Source organism: Triticum dicoccoides, chromosome 6B (genome assembly GCF_002162155.2).
Source record: "Triticum dicoccoides isolate Atlit2015 ecotype Zavitan chromosome 6B, WEW_v2.0, whole genome shotgun sequence".
In the NCBI taxonomy this organism is placed as follows: Eukaryota; Viridiplantae; Streptophyta; class Magnoliopsida; order Poales; family Poaceae; genus Triticum; species Triticum dicoccoides.
Genome location: NC_041391.1, coordinates 710,816,683 through 710,830,637, shown reverse-complemented (window position 1 = coordinate 710,830,637; position 13,955 = coordinate 710,816,683). Strand labels below are relative to the sequence as shown.

Sequence of the window (13,955 nt, the reverse complement as noted above, 5' to 3'; positions counted from 1 at the left end):
GATTTTTTTTTTTTTGCGAAAAAAAGAGAGGATGAACCTGATTGATTTACTTGCTAGATAGAGTGGGTCGTGGGTGGCTAGTTGACAATCTAAAGTTTACAGATTTAGCAATCGTTTCATAAATAACCATCCCTTGTGAAAGCAGGGGATGCTGTGTTAAGTTTGCTGTAGCCTGCAATGTGAATCCACACTGAATTTGACAGTCTCGGTGTTAGTAGCCATGAGGATGGACTGTCTAGCTCTAAAATCTTAGTAATTCTTGACCAGAAGGTTGTGTCTGTGCCGTGCGGCTGGTCTCGGTGCTAATATTGGTGCTGAGGATGGACCTGATATGCTTACCAGAGTTGGCTGTGCTTTGATTGTCAACTGCCCAGCTCTACAATCTTAGTAGTAATTCTTGACCAGAAGGTTGTGTTTTTCAGAGGATGGATCTTGTATAATTGCCAGAGTGGGTTTTAGTTTGATGATTCACTATCTAGCTCTACCTTGCTTGCATGGAGTGGAGCCTCACCATGGGAGGGGAATTCAGCAAATATCACTCCAAATCAAAGTGGTATTTCCTGGAATCTCAATCTTAGGTGAAGACCCCTCACTAAATCATCATCTCTTTGGATACCAGGGGTTACAGCTCATGAGCTTACATGTGTCTAGGTCCTTGTTGCATGAGAGTGTAGAGGTCTTCTGCGTCGGGTGTTGTTCTACTTCTATTGCATCAGTAGTATGATAATAAAGTAGACGGCCTTTGGAGATGACAAATTTGTTCTTGCCTGGTTAGATGGCTCGGAACATGCTTTTCACACAGTTAATTGCTTCTCTTGTTAAATGTTATATCATTGATAATATTGATTAGTTTTTCTTTAAGCTACTTCATGTCTTGACTCACTGTATTTCTTCTACTTGACGACTTGATCTGAAACAATGTTGTTCTTTCTCTTTGGCCCTTCAGAACAATAAGCTTGTAGTACGGATTATTGTGTATATGCCATTATCATATGTTTTTGGGAGCTGTCCCATTTTTTGTGTGGTTAAAATGCAGAATTCCTTTGATATTATGATGTTTATTCTCCTTCTGGGTGCGCAGGATATGCATGTGGTGTGTAGAATCTTCCAGAAGGTTGGATCTGGGCCTCAGAATGGAGCACAGTATGGTGCACCATACATGGAGGAGGAATGGGAAGACGAGGATGATGCAATTGAGAATACACCTACCAGTGGTACATCCACTGAAATGCTTGCGATCACGGATGCTGCTAGTGCGGAATCGAATGTGGAAGATGAGCACATATTTTCTGGAATTAATGAGTTTGTGCAAGTAAGATCATGTCTTTGTTATCCTTCTGTGAGATATTAGTTAGCTAGAATTGGAAACTAGAGCCCGGTTCACATGCGACCGTATCTATTTACCGTTTAGCTAATTAACTACTCCCTCCGTCTCAAAATTCTTGTCTTAGATTTGTCTAAATACGGATGTATCAAGTCACATTTTAGTATTACGTACATCGGTATCTAGACAAATCTAAGACAAGAATTTTGGGACGGAGGGAGTATATTACATATATGCCTGCTGAACCCAGTCTTCACTCAAGTTGACACTGAAAACTAATTAGGTTACATATATCATACAAATTCTTTTATTTTTCATTATTGACATTTTCCTGTGCATAGGTACCATTCCGCCTATTGTGTGGAAATTGTTCCTCTTACCAACTATCCAGTGCTCAGTGAACCATTTTCTATTGTTCGTGTTTGAACACACCAATATTTACTTTGTTACTGTTTTCCATCATTCAGACCCCAGAAGTGCTCATCCCACAAGAAATTGCTCCTCTCCAAGCAATTGCTCCTCTCCAAGTTCAAGATTTTAATGAGACTGGCATGGGCAGCTATGCTGACGGTGATGTTCCTCTGAACGAGATTCTGCAGGAGCCTGTGTCAGATGTCAGTGTTGACAATACAGGTGAACCTGAAGAGCAGAGTCCCCTTGATGATCACTTCAGTCTTGCGGATTTGTCTGGATGCCATAATCAAGATGATGGATATGTACGTCAGGCTGGCCATACCATGTGGAGTGACCCTTCAATTGGTGATCAGGCATCTTATCCTATGAGAACTTATGGTAATCGAAACCATGCCAATAGGACTCTTAGTGATGAGGAGTTCTTTGACATGGGAAATGATGCCAATGCGTATTCAGGACAGCAGCAAGCTTGTCCTTCAGATGACCAGAACTTGTATTCAGGACTGCAGCAAGCCTGTCCTTCGGATGAGCAGAACTTGTATTTGCAACCCAATGGTCTGCCATTTCCACAGCAATTGGATGACAACGCGCCGTTTTATGAGACATCAAGCGATCACAAATGGGAAGTTGGAAAGGATGGTTATGTAAATGTGGATGACATTTCTCTCTTTGAGGATGATGATATCATGGCTCTCTTAAATGCCTCAGATGACGATTTCAGTTCAAATCTTTTGGGCCCAGTTGACGGCTCTAATTCTCAACTTCCAGCAGCATCGAACTTTGACCAGAAGGTATGCTTCAGAACAGTAACAAGTTTCTCTTACTTAATATTCCTAAACAAAAAGTCTAGGCTAATAATTAGTTGCTGGTGATCGCCTATGGTGCTACTTCTCTGCAGGATGAAGCAAAGGCTCAATATGGCGCGTCTTCGTCTGGTTCCCATGAGAACCTTTATCCAGACACCATGGTTCCAGGTACAGTTTTAAGATATTCAGTGCTGTGCTTCCAGATTCTTCTTAGGCAATTGGTGAATACACACTGGACGACCTCACCATTTATGAAATTCTGTGTATTTTGGTGCTCCAGATGTGCCAATGGATGACAATGCTGGCAAAAGATACTTCACAAACATGCTGGGTTCATACCCAGCCCCACCTGCAATGGCTTCGGAATTCCCGCCAACCACAGGAAAATCCATCGCCGCGCTCAGCGGGCCTAGTCAGATTCGTGTCACAGCGGGCATCGTCCAGCTCGGTGACCACGCCGATAACTCGGACCACTGGCCCCTGCAGAAGAATGGAGTCTTCAATCTGCTCCTTTCTTTCACGGTGGAGAGCAACGTGTCTACGAAGTCCATTACTTTTGACGACGAGCCAGCCACCACACGGGTGAGCACCGTGCCGACGGTGCTGCGCGGCGGCCTGTACCTCTTCTTTGTCTCGGCCATGATCCTCATGTTGAGTTTCAAAGTAGGGTCCTGCATCTACAGCAGGTAAGTTAAGGGCCCGCCCCCGGGGCCGTTCTTATTCTGGTTTAGCGGAACCATACATGGCTGTGCCCCCTCGACGACGGCGTGGGAGCAAACGACTCGAAGACAGTTTTACTTTTACGCACTTAGTTTGTCAATGTCATACGATCCTGACTTGGTGAGAGGTATAGTAAAAGCAAATAAGCTCTCGAACTGGAGAAAGCCCCGGTCGCTTTGCACGCGCTCGGTGCTGGGACCTTTGTGCTTCATCCTAGGACCTGTAATTTATTCTGTTTATTTGGTCGCTGCTCAGAGTGTTTGGAAACCCGAACGATTGTAACATTGATTATAAACCATGGTACCTCTTGGTTGTTTGGCGTGTTGATTTTCCGTCTCTATTAGCACCAAGTCTTGATACTCGAAGATGGTTTTCTGTCTCGTCCGTTTGTCTGCATTCACAGCGACGGAAGATTGTCGATGTTCCTGGATAACAGTTTTTGCATGGAAGCACCCAATCTTTTGGTTCTCTCTTGATATGTAGATTGCAAGAAGCCATGGAAGAGGGGAAATGATAGGGAGTGTTTGCATGAACGTTGTTCCTCTCGTCTCCTAGCTTCCTTAGTCCATGGCTCCTACGACGTCGGCGATCTAGGTCATATCTTGCCCTGATGCATGTATGGAGGCAGTGTGGAGTCCAAACCCTGTGCATCCTCTTGCAAGAAGCACCGTTGAAACGGTAGGAGCCACCTGTGTGCACAGCATTTCCAGTGGCAGCAATCGTGTTGGAAATTCAGTTTTCATCTTTGGGTAGTGGTTCTTTATACAGGTGTGTTCCTAGAGAACACTAGCAGCACTGCTTGCAAAAGAAACGAACAACAAAAGTAGACCAAGAATCTATTCCCGACATCTTCCAGATGCCCAGCACATCGCTCCTGATCTCGACGGACACACATATTCGCGCAGAAAGTCGGACGCTCCTCCTCTCTTCCACAGCGGGACACCGGTGGATTCTCCATGCTCCATAACCCAGCCATGCCACCTTCATTCCCAGAATAAAGACATGGTTTGTGCTCATGCTTGAAAAAAAAATTCCAGCCCTCCAGAAGACCCTCTGCGGACGCCCTCGTTCCTCGTTCTGTACACAGGATCATGCCATGGCAGGGAAATGGAGCGTTCACTGGTTGACGGATGGTGGGCCGAGGCGCTACGAGTTCTCGGGGAAGACGGTCTGGATGAACTTGAGGAAGCGCTCCGAGTAGAACTCGGGGTCGACCGCGGAGATGGAGACCGAGTCGTACTGCATCGACTTGACGGCGTGCTCGATCTTCTTGGTGATGTTGTACTCCTGCAGGATGTCGATGATGCCCAGGTACAGCACCACGTCGTACACCTCGTAGAACGACTTGCTGTCCTCCTCCTTGGGGATCTGCTCCGCCCTCGCGGGCATGTTCACCCCCAGCTGGATCTGGACCCTGCCAAAGAAAAGGGAGACGCCCAGTCACCGAAAGCACCCACTTTGTGCATGTGTGTGCAGCTTGCAACGCGAATATAGAAGTTACAGAATAGTGATCGAAATGAGCCTCACCTGGCTGTGCCTGGAAGCAGGAGATCCACTTCCCCGAACCCAGCAGCCGACGACCGCAACCGGCTTCCCCTTATGTGAGGCCCAACGACCACACTGTTCTCGTCGTTTGCTCTTTGAACCAGAACCAATCCTTCTGGGTAGTTAAAAGCATCATCCTCCTGGGCATCTGCACAAGATCATTGTGGACAATGAAAATATGTTCTCCTGGTCATATCATAACAAGAACAAGAACTGAACATAGAACTGCAGGAGGTCCATACAGAAAGAAAAGGGAACAAGGCATATCACAGAAAGGAGCAACTATATCAGACTAATTTGGGCATCCCAGCATGTACCCCAACTGACAGCGACCTGACTCGACAAGATCTATCATCAGACAGTGGGTACCAAGTTCACGGGTCTGTTAGATTATTTCTGATGTGTACAGCTCAATGGAAGCCCTCCCATCCAGAACCCCAGTGACAACCTACTGAAAGACCCGGTGACACGGTAAGTAGATACGACACATGCCATGATCTGGTAGTGACACTATGACACCCACCCACAGATCTACTGTCTGTGAAAGTGTGAATAGCCGTGGATACTCTGAAGCACAAGAGTTGGTACTATTAATAGCTGCAATGTTTATTATACCCGAAAGTTGAAGATCATTGAAACTGAAGAAACAACATTTATCCCATCTAGATAGTAACATGTTGATAAAACCCATTAACCGGCAGGTAAAGGTGTGTTTTACCTTCTTCTGAAAGAACTGTTAATCTCTCTGCTGTCATGGTTCGACGATACGATGCACGTGTTCGTAGGTGCTGCGGAGCTCTGTAATGGACACCAAGCAGTAGACTGTAATCCATTATCCGTTGTGACTTCAGAAATTCGCTATCAGTCTTTATCTGCCTGAAAAGAAGAAGAACGACAATGCATGAAACACTACAATAAGGCGAAACTTGATCATACTGGATATTTCTTGGTCAATTGGTGCAAAATTAGTTTTAGGCAAATTCTGCACAAAAATCTGAAAAATGAGCACAACACACGCTGGACTGGATGTTAACTGCATATTTTCACCAGAAATCTCTTCACAATACTTTTTATATGTTTGTCATCTCTATCTTTGCTAACAAGGTGGATAACATATTTCAGCAAGTTATAATACACTTAAGTTCAACATTTATAGTATTATACTAGCTGAACAACAACCCAAAAGAAACACATCACCAAATACAATGCAGTTATGCCACAAGACCATATCTCAGTAAGCAAAGACGATTTTCAGAGAAACCACACTCACTTAAGTAGAGCCTCTCGCCAGGAAGGTTCAAGATAAAAGGAGTAGTTCAGATCCAAATCCTTCAGAGTTGTGTTCTCGTCGATTTCAATTTTGTCAGTAGAACGGCCTAAGGATGAACCTTTCAAATCAAATCTCCGGTGAATTCTTAATTCTGTGCAGAACATATTTCCCATTACAACAAAACGGAACTGCAAATTTGCAAACAATAAACAAGGTTTATTACTCCATAAATAGGAACATGAACAAGGAAAACCTCCAGAGAGATGTGTGCATAAGTTGATGATAATTACCTTTTGACCACTAGAAGGTTTTACCCTGTGCAGGCCAAAAAACTTAGTTATGAGTGTGTTCTCGTAAGTATGGACATGATTATAATAGTTTGGAAGCATTCGTAAAAGAACCTGCAGAATCAGAGTCATCAAACATTCAAATTACACTAGTACTACATGATATATAAATCAGTAAAACACAAAACAAGCTACAATACATAATTTCCTACCAAAACTTATGAGAAGTCCAGATAGAAAAAGGTACCTGCACTTCAGATTTCCGGAGAGTCTTAATCATGAACCGATCATCTTGTGATAGGAAAAATACACTTCCACTCTTTCCAGGAGAAGATAGCTCCCTAAGTGCAGAATTTCCACATATGGAGATCATATAATCTGCAGCGTCAATCTTGAACATCTCTCTCAAGTTTCTACATAAATGAAATCAGACTATTTTATAGTTGATGAATGCAGCAAAAAGAAGATTATGAATTAGAAGTTACGTAAGTAAACAAAAATTCAAAAGACTACATGAATCTGCATTCCTCACTCAGACATACATACAGGCATGAAAGGTCAATCAGTATAACGAACCTGAAGACCATGGGGCAATAGTCCTTCCATTTAAAATCCTCTGCAGGATGCGAAGGAGTAAGTCGCGATCCTTCCTTTGGGAAGTTCATCCAGAAACTTGCTCTTGGACCAAAATCTGAAGCACGAACTTCACGTTTTTGAATGGGTGTTATCTTTCCAACTGTGTACCTAAAGACAATAGCAGAATCAACATTACAGAATATATACTTATGCCTGCCAGATGTTTCAACATCATGCTCTGTTATTAATTTAAAATGCATATGTCCCATCAGAAAGAGGCAATAAACGCTGCTGGTTGCAAAGCTGTTGGACTAGGGTTTTTTCTAGTAACGACCACCAGCTAGCACAGCTAAGTCTTGCACTGTTACTTTTCAGAAGAGAAATAATGATTTGTTGTCGAACTTTTGCTAGAATCGCACTAAATGCAATTACAAGGTAGATGACTAGCCTCATTTACCAGACAGTATACGAAAAGCGAGCTATTTATCAACATTTCAAATGGTATTACCCGCAAAAAAAAAAACTTCAAACGGTACATTCAATGAGAGGAGCAGCACTGGAGGCATTACCTGATTCCAAGCTGCAAGCTTAGCATTAGATCATAGCTTCTATGACCCTTAATTATTGCCTCTCCGGGTTTTTTAGTCTCTCTCACCGTCTTCTTCTGCCGGCGCTTTGCCTTCTTGGATGAGCCCGAAAAACTCCTGTCAAGTACTACCTCGCTGATTAGAACACCTTGCATGTATTCCCTTTCAAGTATAGGCAACTCAGAATCATCAACGTTTTCAGATGTTTCACTATTTTCATTTCCAATGAATTTCTCAATAGCTACCTCAAGACTCCACCTTCTTTCCAAGGACACATTTCTTGAATCACTTGAGTTCCTTCTAGACGAGGCAGAGTCCCGATTTATGCCAACCTTCATATTTCCCATGTCAACTGACGAAGAGTGAAGTATGCGTGAACCATGGTTCTGCCTTCTAGGGTCAGGCAGCACACCTCTGTTCCTTAGGTTCTTTATATACAGCTCATCACCAGCAGGCACTCTGCAACCACTAGGATATAATGTACCTTTCCCATCCTTCAATCCCCTGGTCCAGGTTCCGACATAGTACCCACAATCACTCCATGTATAGATACCGTACCCATGCATCATGCCATCTAACCAGTTGCCTTCGTACGAATCACCATTTTTCCAAGTAAATGTTCCTTTTCCAGACATCTTGCCATTTTTCATATTGCCGGTGTATGTGTTTCCATTTCCCCATGTATACTTTCCGTGACCCTGTATTTCTCCCTGAATCCAAGAACCTTGGAACATGTCTCCATTAGGATACGTCTGGCATCCGAGACCATGCTTACGATTCAGCTTCCACCGTCCCTTGTAGACGATGTTATCCTGTCCAGTGTATGTGCCTTCACCATATATGTACCCACCGGCATACTCGCCCTCATAGCTGGCTCCGGACGGCCACAGAGTCTTTCCTTGCCCATGCCTCATCCCCGTCCTCCACTCGCCATCATAAATAGTACCATCTGACCAGGTATACCGCCCTGAACCCTCCGGCGTGCTTCCCAGCAATGTACCGGAGTAGGTGTCCCCGCTGGGGAGCCTAATGTGTCTGACTCTGAAACCGGTGCTTGTGCCTGAAGCATGTGGGTCCTGGCCATTTGCCAAAGTTGCCAGCACCTCACTCTCGATGTTGCAACTGGCGCCTCGGAACAGATCAGCCCTTGCAGAACTGGAGACCCCCTGTAGCTCGTTCCGAAGGGCCACCGGGGGTGTCATGCATACCCAAGAGCAGGACTCGTCCGCAAAAGCGGAGAAGATAGATTCAGACTACAATCTGCACAGAAGTTATATAAGATCAGTGAGTAATACTTAACATCTGGTCCAGTGAGTAAGATTTTCGGAAAATATTCTCATGAGAATAGATAGTCATAGTGAAACTTGAGTGAACATCGAGGCTGCAACGGTAAAGCTGGCACTGAAAAAACCCTCAGCAAAATCTGTACAGCAGCACAACACACATGTCTGAATTTTGAAACACACGCACTGTCTCCTGAATGCCTAACTGGAACATACCCAATTTGGTCAACCACATCATCGGGCGGAAATCAAACCAAGAGCAATCCAGCATAAAAACATGAGCAAAAGCTGCACTATGTACACAGGAGTGGCAGTCAGGCCCTGCTGCGCGCGATTTCCATGGTCGAAGATCAAGCTAAGAAGCCGGACTGATGGTGTATCTAGGGAATGAATAAAATCCAGAGGACGGATAAATAAATCCGCGCAGAAGACGAAAACAAGTAGGTAGGTATAAAGAAAGCAGAGGGGAGCTGAAGTGAATGGAGGATCACAGGTCCACCACCCACCAATCTATCTATCATTGGATCGTATTATATCCGTACCAAAAAGTCCCCAAGACATCAAAGTGTATCAGTGCTTAATATATCCAGAAACAAATAGCTAGGCTAGAAACAGGGCGAACTGATGGAGGAGCGTAGGGCCAGCCAGCCACCCACCCACACAGCAATCCATAATTGGATCATGCATACGGTTGTGCCTGAGTTAAAACATTAAAGTGTATTGTTAGTGGTCATCCGGAAACAAACCCCCATGGACGGAACAGACATGGAGCGAAGTGATGGTGGAGGACGATCTTGTATCGCCGGACTGGACCAACCAATATTTGTTCATATCCGCGCGTGTTACTGGTGGTCATCCACGAACAAATCCCACCCCGGTGGGGGGCAGAAACAAGGAACGGTTAATTAAAACAAGGAACAGAGGCAAGCGACCAATCCAGTCCAATCCAGTCCAATCCAGTCCAGTCCAGTCCAGTCGAGTTCGGCACGGGGGATCAATCCATGTCCGCACCAAATCAACACACGATTCGATTGGTGGATGAAGGAAGGGAAACCGACGGAGACGAACCCCCGCGAGGAGGGGCGGGCAGGGGAGGGGATGAACCCGGCCGCCACGAGGAGCCGTTCCGTTCCGTTGGGCGGTTGGCATGAATCCACGGCACGCGGAGGAGGCGAGAGCGGATCGAGGCGTAAGCGAGCGGGTAGATGGAAGGGGGTTGCCGTACCGTAGCGTGGCGTGGCGGTTGCAGGCCAGGAGCGCGCGCGCGATTCGGGGCACCGGCCGGGGATGCGTGGGGGTTCCGGGCGCGGAGGAAGACGACGACGACGACGACGCGTGAGCGTGAGGAGGAGGAAGACGACGACGACGCGTGAGGGATCGAGTGGAGTCGGAGGGAGGCCGCGGGCGGAAGGGAATGAGGACGTGAGTGTGAAATGTGCCTCCCTAAACTACTGCCGCTGCCGTTGTACTAGTACTAGTCCTGCCACTGCCCGTCGCTGCTGCTGCTGCTGGATCTTTTAGGCCCGCCCGCCCACACTAATTAAGTAGAGTACTACACTAAACCGCCTGCCCGCCTGCATGATTAACTACTAGTCCATGATGGACCTGGGACTTGGTTATTCGAAATTAGTACTAGCGCACTGTCGCAGATTTACTTACGCTTTGCCTTTGGCTTTGGCTCTGGTCGATGATCCTGCCAGGATCTGTCAGCTACCTCCTGCCAGGATCCTCATAGGGCTACTACTCCCTCCATTCGGAATTACTTATCGCGGAAATGGATGTATCTAGATTTATTTTAGTTCTAAATACATTCATTTTTAAGACAAGTAATTCCGAACGGAGGGAGTATTTTTTACCCTCCACACACCGCCCAACCCACTAAACTAGGATCCAAGGGACGACCAGTGGCCTACTTGCGCTGTCCGGGTTTATGTCAAAACTTAATTACAAAAAAAATTATACTCCCTCCGTCCGGAATTACTTGTCATCAAAATGAATGAAAATGGATGTATCTACAACCAAAATACGTCTAGATACATCCATTTCAATGATAAGTATTTCCGGACTGAGGGAGTATGTCATAAACCATATATATCATTAAAAACCATTTTCCTTCTCTTTTTGTACTCCTCCGTCCCAAAATTCTTGCCTTAGATTTGTCTAAACACGGATGTATCTAGTCACGTTCTAGTATTAGATATATCCGTATCTAGACAAATCTAAGAAAAATAATCTTGGGACGGAGGGAGCACGATCTAGACGGACGGTGTTTTCCGAACGAGAACAGCGTTACTATCATCACCGAATGAAGCAACCGATTTTCTTGCGGATTAAATCGTCTCCGTGCGTAGCATGTCCGTGTTAGATAGAGAGCTCGTGAAGAAATATTATCATCTACTCCCTCCGTTCCGAATCACCTGTCGCACGTATGGATGTATCCAGATGTATTTTTAGTTATAGACACATCCAATTTCAGCGACGAGTACTTAGGAACGGAGGGAGTACCAATCAAGCGCGGCGACACATCGCGCTCTCGACGGTGGTGTGAGTACATTCTGCCCGGTTTCTGCCCGCTACTATGTACGTTCTTCGTGCGTGACAACATTCTTTCCTTACATAATCGTTTTACATGCTTTTTTGAGATGAAGTTTTGCTCCCTCCCCCTCCGTAAACTTTTGTAAGAGCGTTCATATCACCACTTTAGCTATCTAAGCCATCGTATAAAATTTCACAAAGAGAGTACATGTTTCTAATTTCGAAACAATTAGTCAGTGCTCGTGCTGGATTTTTCAGAGAAAAGTTACGCCTTATGCAAGGATGGTCATACATTTCTTTGATGAACAGTGCAACTAAACTGTCACGAGATGGGACCATGCAACCCTCCTCGGAAGAATTTTCCATTTGCAATTATTATAGTTGTAACCAAAAATTATGAGCGGTGGTTCTGTAAATTTCATTTGGTTATTCCATTATCTCGGCATTTGTTGTTTATCCCGTTCGAGGCACACCGTATATCCTATTGGCATTCGGCAGGTCAACTTGCATCCACTCATCATGAGTCAAACCATCCCCTTCATCAACAGAAAAAGATGTCCACAGCTCCTTCCCTAGGGGCTGCCCACATGCAAGTGGTCGGAGTGGACGCAGGAGCAAGCATGCGTCGACATCATATCACTGCCCAACACTGGCTTCATTAACCCGTGAGATCGGGTTTAGGACTAAGTTAACTACTGGCACTAATATTCGCAAAAAAATATTGATACTACTACGGTAATCTTAATCGACACCATTCCGATTGGTGGATGGACTAGTAGCAATATTCATTTTTATGTTCCTCGACGGTAATCTTAATTGTATACTCCTTGCCTTAACACGGAGCCATGTAGAGTTTTTGTGCAATATCAAAGGAAGAAATGTTTGGATACGGGTCATGGGGAAAAGCCAATCGCGGTACGCCGCAAACTCAGACTTAATCAAGAGATATTATCGTTAACAAACTAGTAAGATTAAGGAAGCAAAGCTTGCTATATTTGGTAACGCATGACAATGGAGGAGAAGAAAAGGACGTGGCTCACATTTCATGGCATGTAAATTACCGCATGTTGATTATATTAAATCGCCATCGTCATCGTCGTTATCACCACCGCCACCGTTATCTCATTGGAGATTGGAATGGAACTATTTGGATGGGTTGCTCGTCCGTCTCAATAATAAACCTCCTCATAGGTTGTTGTGTTGTCGATAGGCGGTTAAATTATGTATGCTTTGGCAATGAAAAACAACTCAGATGATATGAACTGTAAGATATGATACTGCCGGCATCTCAAGGACCACTTTTGCTACCTTTGAATACATACACGGCAGACATCAACAGACATCATCTCCAAAGATAACTTGCTGGCAGGAGTACGTACGTATATGCTTTTTTGCGAAACAATAGATTAAACGATAAACCAGAAACAGACAAAACTTTCTGCCTAATTCATTAGTCTAGATAGCAGTGAGTTTTTTCTTCTAAAAATGAATTTGGCAACCACATAGCCATGCAATGATAGACTTCTAAATTTTATTAAATTAGAATAAGTAGTTATATGCTTACTGGTCCATTGCGACAGTGACATTGCAATCGATGGTTAATTTCTCAGTTGGCCATCCTGCCACTTGTGCGCTACACGCCAAGATTTAAATTTGTGCAAACAATTTCTTTTGCAGATGTGCGGACTATGCACAATGGCGTACAATTAACATTAGCTAGCAAGCACAGATGACAGTTGGATGGTAAACACCAAACGGCGAGCCTGGTTAGCTACATCTAATTTACCGAAGGATTGAGCAGGAGAAAATGAATACAGATGCAAACTTACACAGGCAACAAAACCGAAACAAGTATACATACTTGGAATAAGGAACTAATCAACCAAAATAAATTACGTTCATCGATCTTTTTTCAGAGTTAAACATTCATCAATCTGTAATTACATCGCATCGATTCTGCACATCGATTGCCGAGTTAATTAACTTCTTGATTTGTTGCTTATATTAGAGTGGTGGCAACACCTGGATTAATCAAATGCGAGTAATCAAAAGGCATCGATCTCATATACTTTACGGGTCAAGTTGCTCCACACACAAAATATATATCTATCTAAAGTTACATATGGCAGGACTTAGAAAAGAAGAAGATTTTATTTTATTTTTTATACAGAAAAGTCACCATCTGTTGCACTTTCAGAGAAAAAGAATGGAAGAGATAATACTCTTTGGATTTGCTTCGGTTGGTCATACTTTGTCCTTTTCATGGGCATTTTGCAGCATAACTGACACGTAGCTGGTGAACATATTCCGAAGCGCTCACACCATGCAAGATTTCTCTTTTGCACCTTTTGAAATCATGGGTAGGTGTTGGTGTTTTCTTATACTCCCTCGAACTTTACAAGCTGTTGTTTTCAACATAGAGAGAGCCAAGCTTATAAAGTTCCGACTATAAAGCTTTAAAACTTTTCTAGCTATTTTTGGTTAATCTTTTAGCTGCCCATGATTAACCAATGTTGGTAAGAAAAATGGACTAAAATTGGAAAAAGAGCATTGGCATTGCCAAAAATTTGGCAACCTAGCTACAACATTCAACCATATCGCGGGCTAA

The 13,955-nt window shown here is 44.2% G+C and overlaps 2 protein-coding genes across 3 annotated transcripts in view; one reads left to right on the top strand and one right to left on the bottom strand.

Moving 5' to 3' along the window:
- The window catches only part of LOC119325125 (NAC domain-containing protein 78-like), a 4,623-nt gene extending 1,027 nt beyond the window's left edge, over nt 1–3,596 (top strand). The window contains exons 1-5 of one of the 2 annotated variants that reach the window (XM_037598864.1): nt 449–553; nt 1,082–1,312; nt 1,792–2,529; nt 2,637–2,712; nt 2,825–3,596. In XM_037598864.1, the coding sequence (XP_037454761.1) occupies nt 464–553; nt 1,082–1,312; nt 1,792–2,529; nt 2,637–2,712; nt 2,825–3,234 (1,545 nt within the window). In that variant the 5' untranslated portion in view covers nt 449–463 and the 3' untranslated portion in view covers nt 3,235–3,596. Of the gene's footprint in view, nt 1–448; nt 554–1,046; nt 1,313–1,791; nt 2,530–2,636; nt 2,713–2,824 lie in introns of those variants that run through there. The other variant, XM_037598865.1, reaches the window with a different exon arrangement.
- A 371-nt stretch (nt 3,597–3,967) lies between these two features.
- Nucleotides 3,968–10,254, bottom strand: LOC119325124 (phosphatidylinositol 4-phosphate 5-kinase 9-like). Its single transcript, XM_037598863.1, has 9 exons — nt 10,038–10,254; nt 7,512–8,789; nt 6,943–7,110; nt 6,614–6,779; nt 6,370–6,480; nt 6,080–6,267; nt 5,528–5,685; nt 4,792–4,957; nt 3,968–4,678 (listed from the first exon to the last, which is right to left on the bottom strand). Exons 2-9 carry the CDS (start codon nt 8,729–8,731, stop codon nt 4,411–4,413), a joined length of 2,445 nt encoding a protein of 814 aa, XP_037454760.1. The 5' UTR covers nt 8,732–8,789; nt 10,038–10,254; the 3' UTR covers nt 3,968–4,410.
- Between the last annotated feature and the right edge of the window lie 3,701 nt (nt 10,255–13,955).

What these genes read in the sequence shown, in the direction of transcription:
- LOC119325124 (XM_037598863.1), bottom strand. Translation starts at nt 8,731, where the DNA reads ATGACACCCCCGGTGGCCCTTCGGAACGAGCTACAGGGGGTCTCCAGT. An exon ending in AACAGTTCTTTCAGAAGAAG is followed by an intron (nt 4,958 to 5,527) that starts GTAAAACACACC and finishes GATCTTGTGCAG; the next exon opens with ATGCCCAGGAGGATGATGCT. An exon ending in CTGCTTCCAGGCACAGCCAG is followed by an intron (nt 4,679 to 4,791) that starts GTGAGGCTCATT and finishes TTTCTTTGGCAG; the next exon opens with GGTCCAGATCCAGCTGGGGG.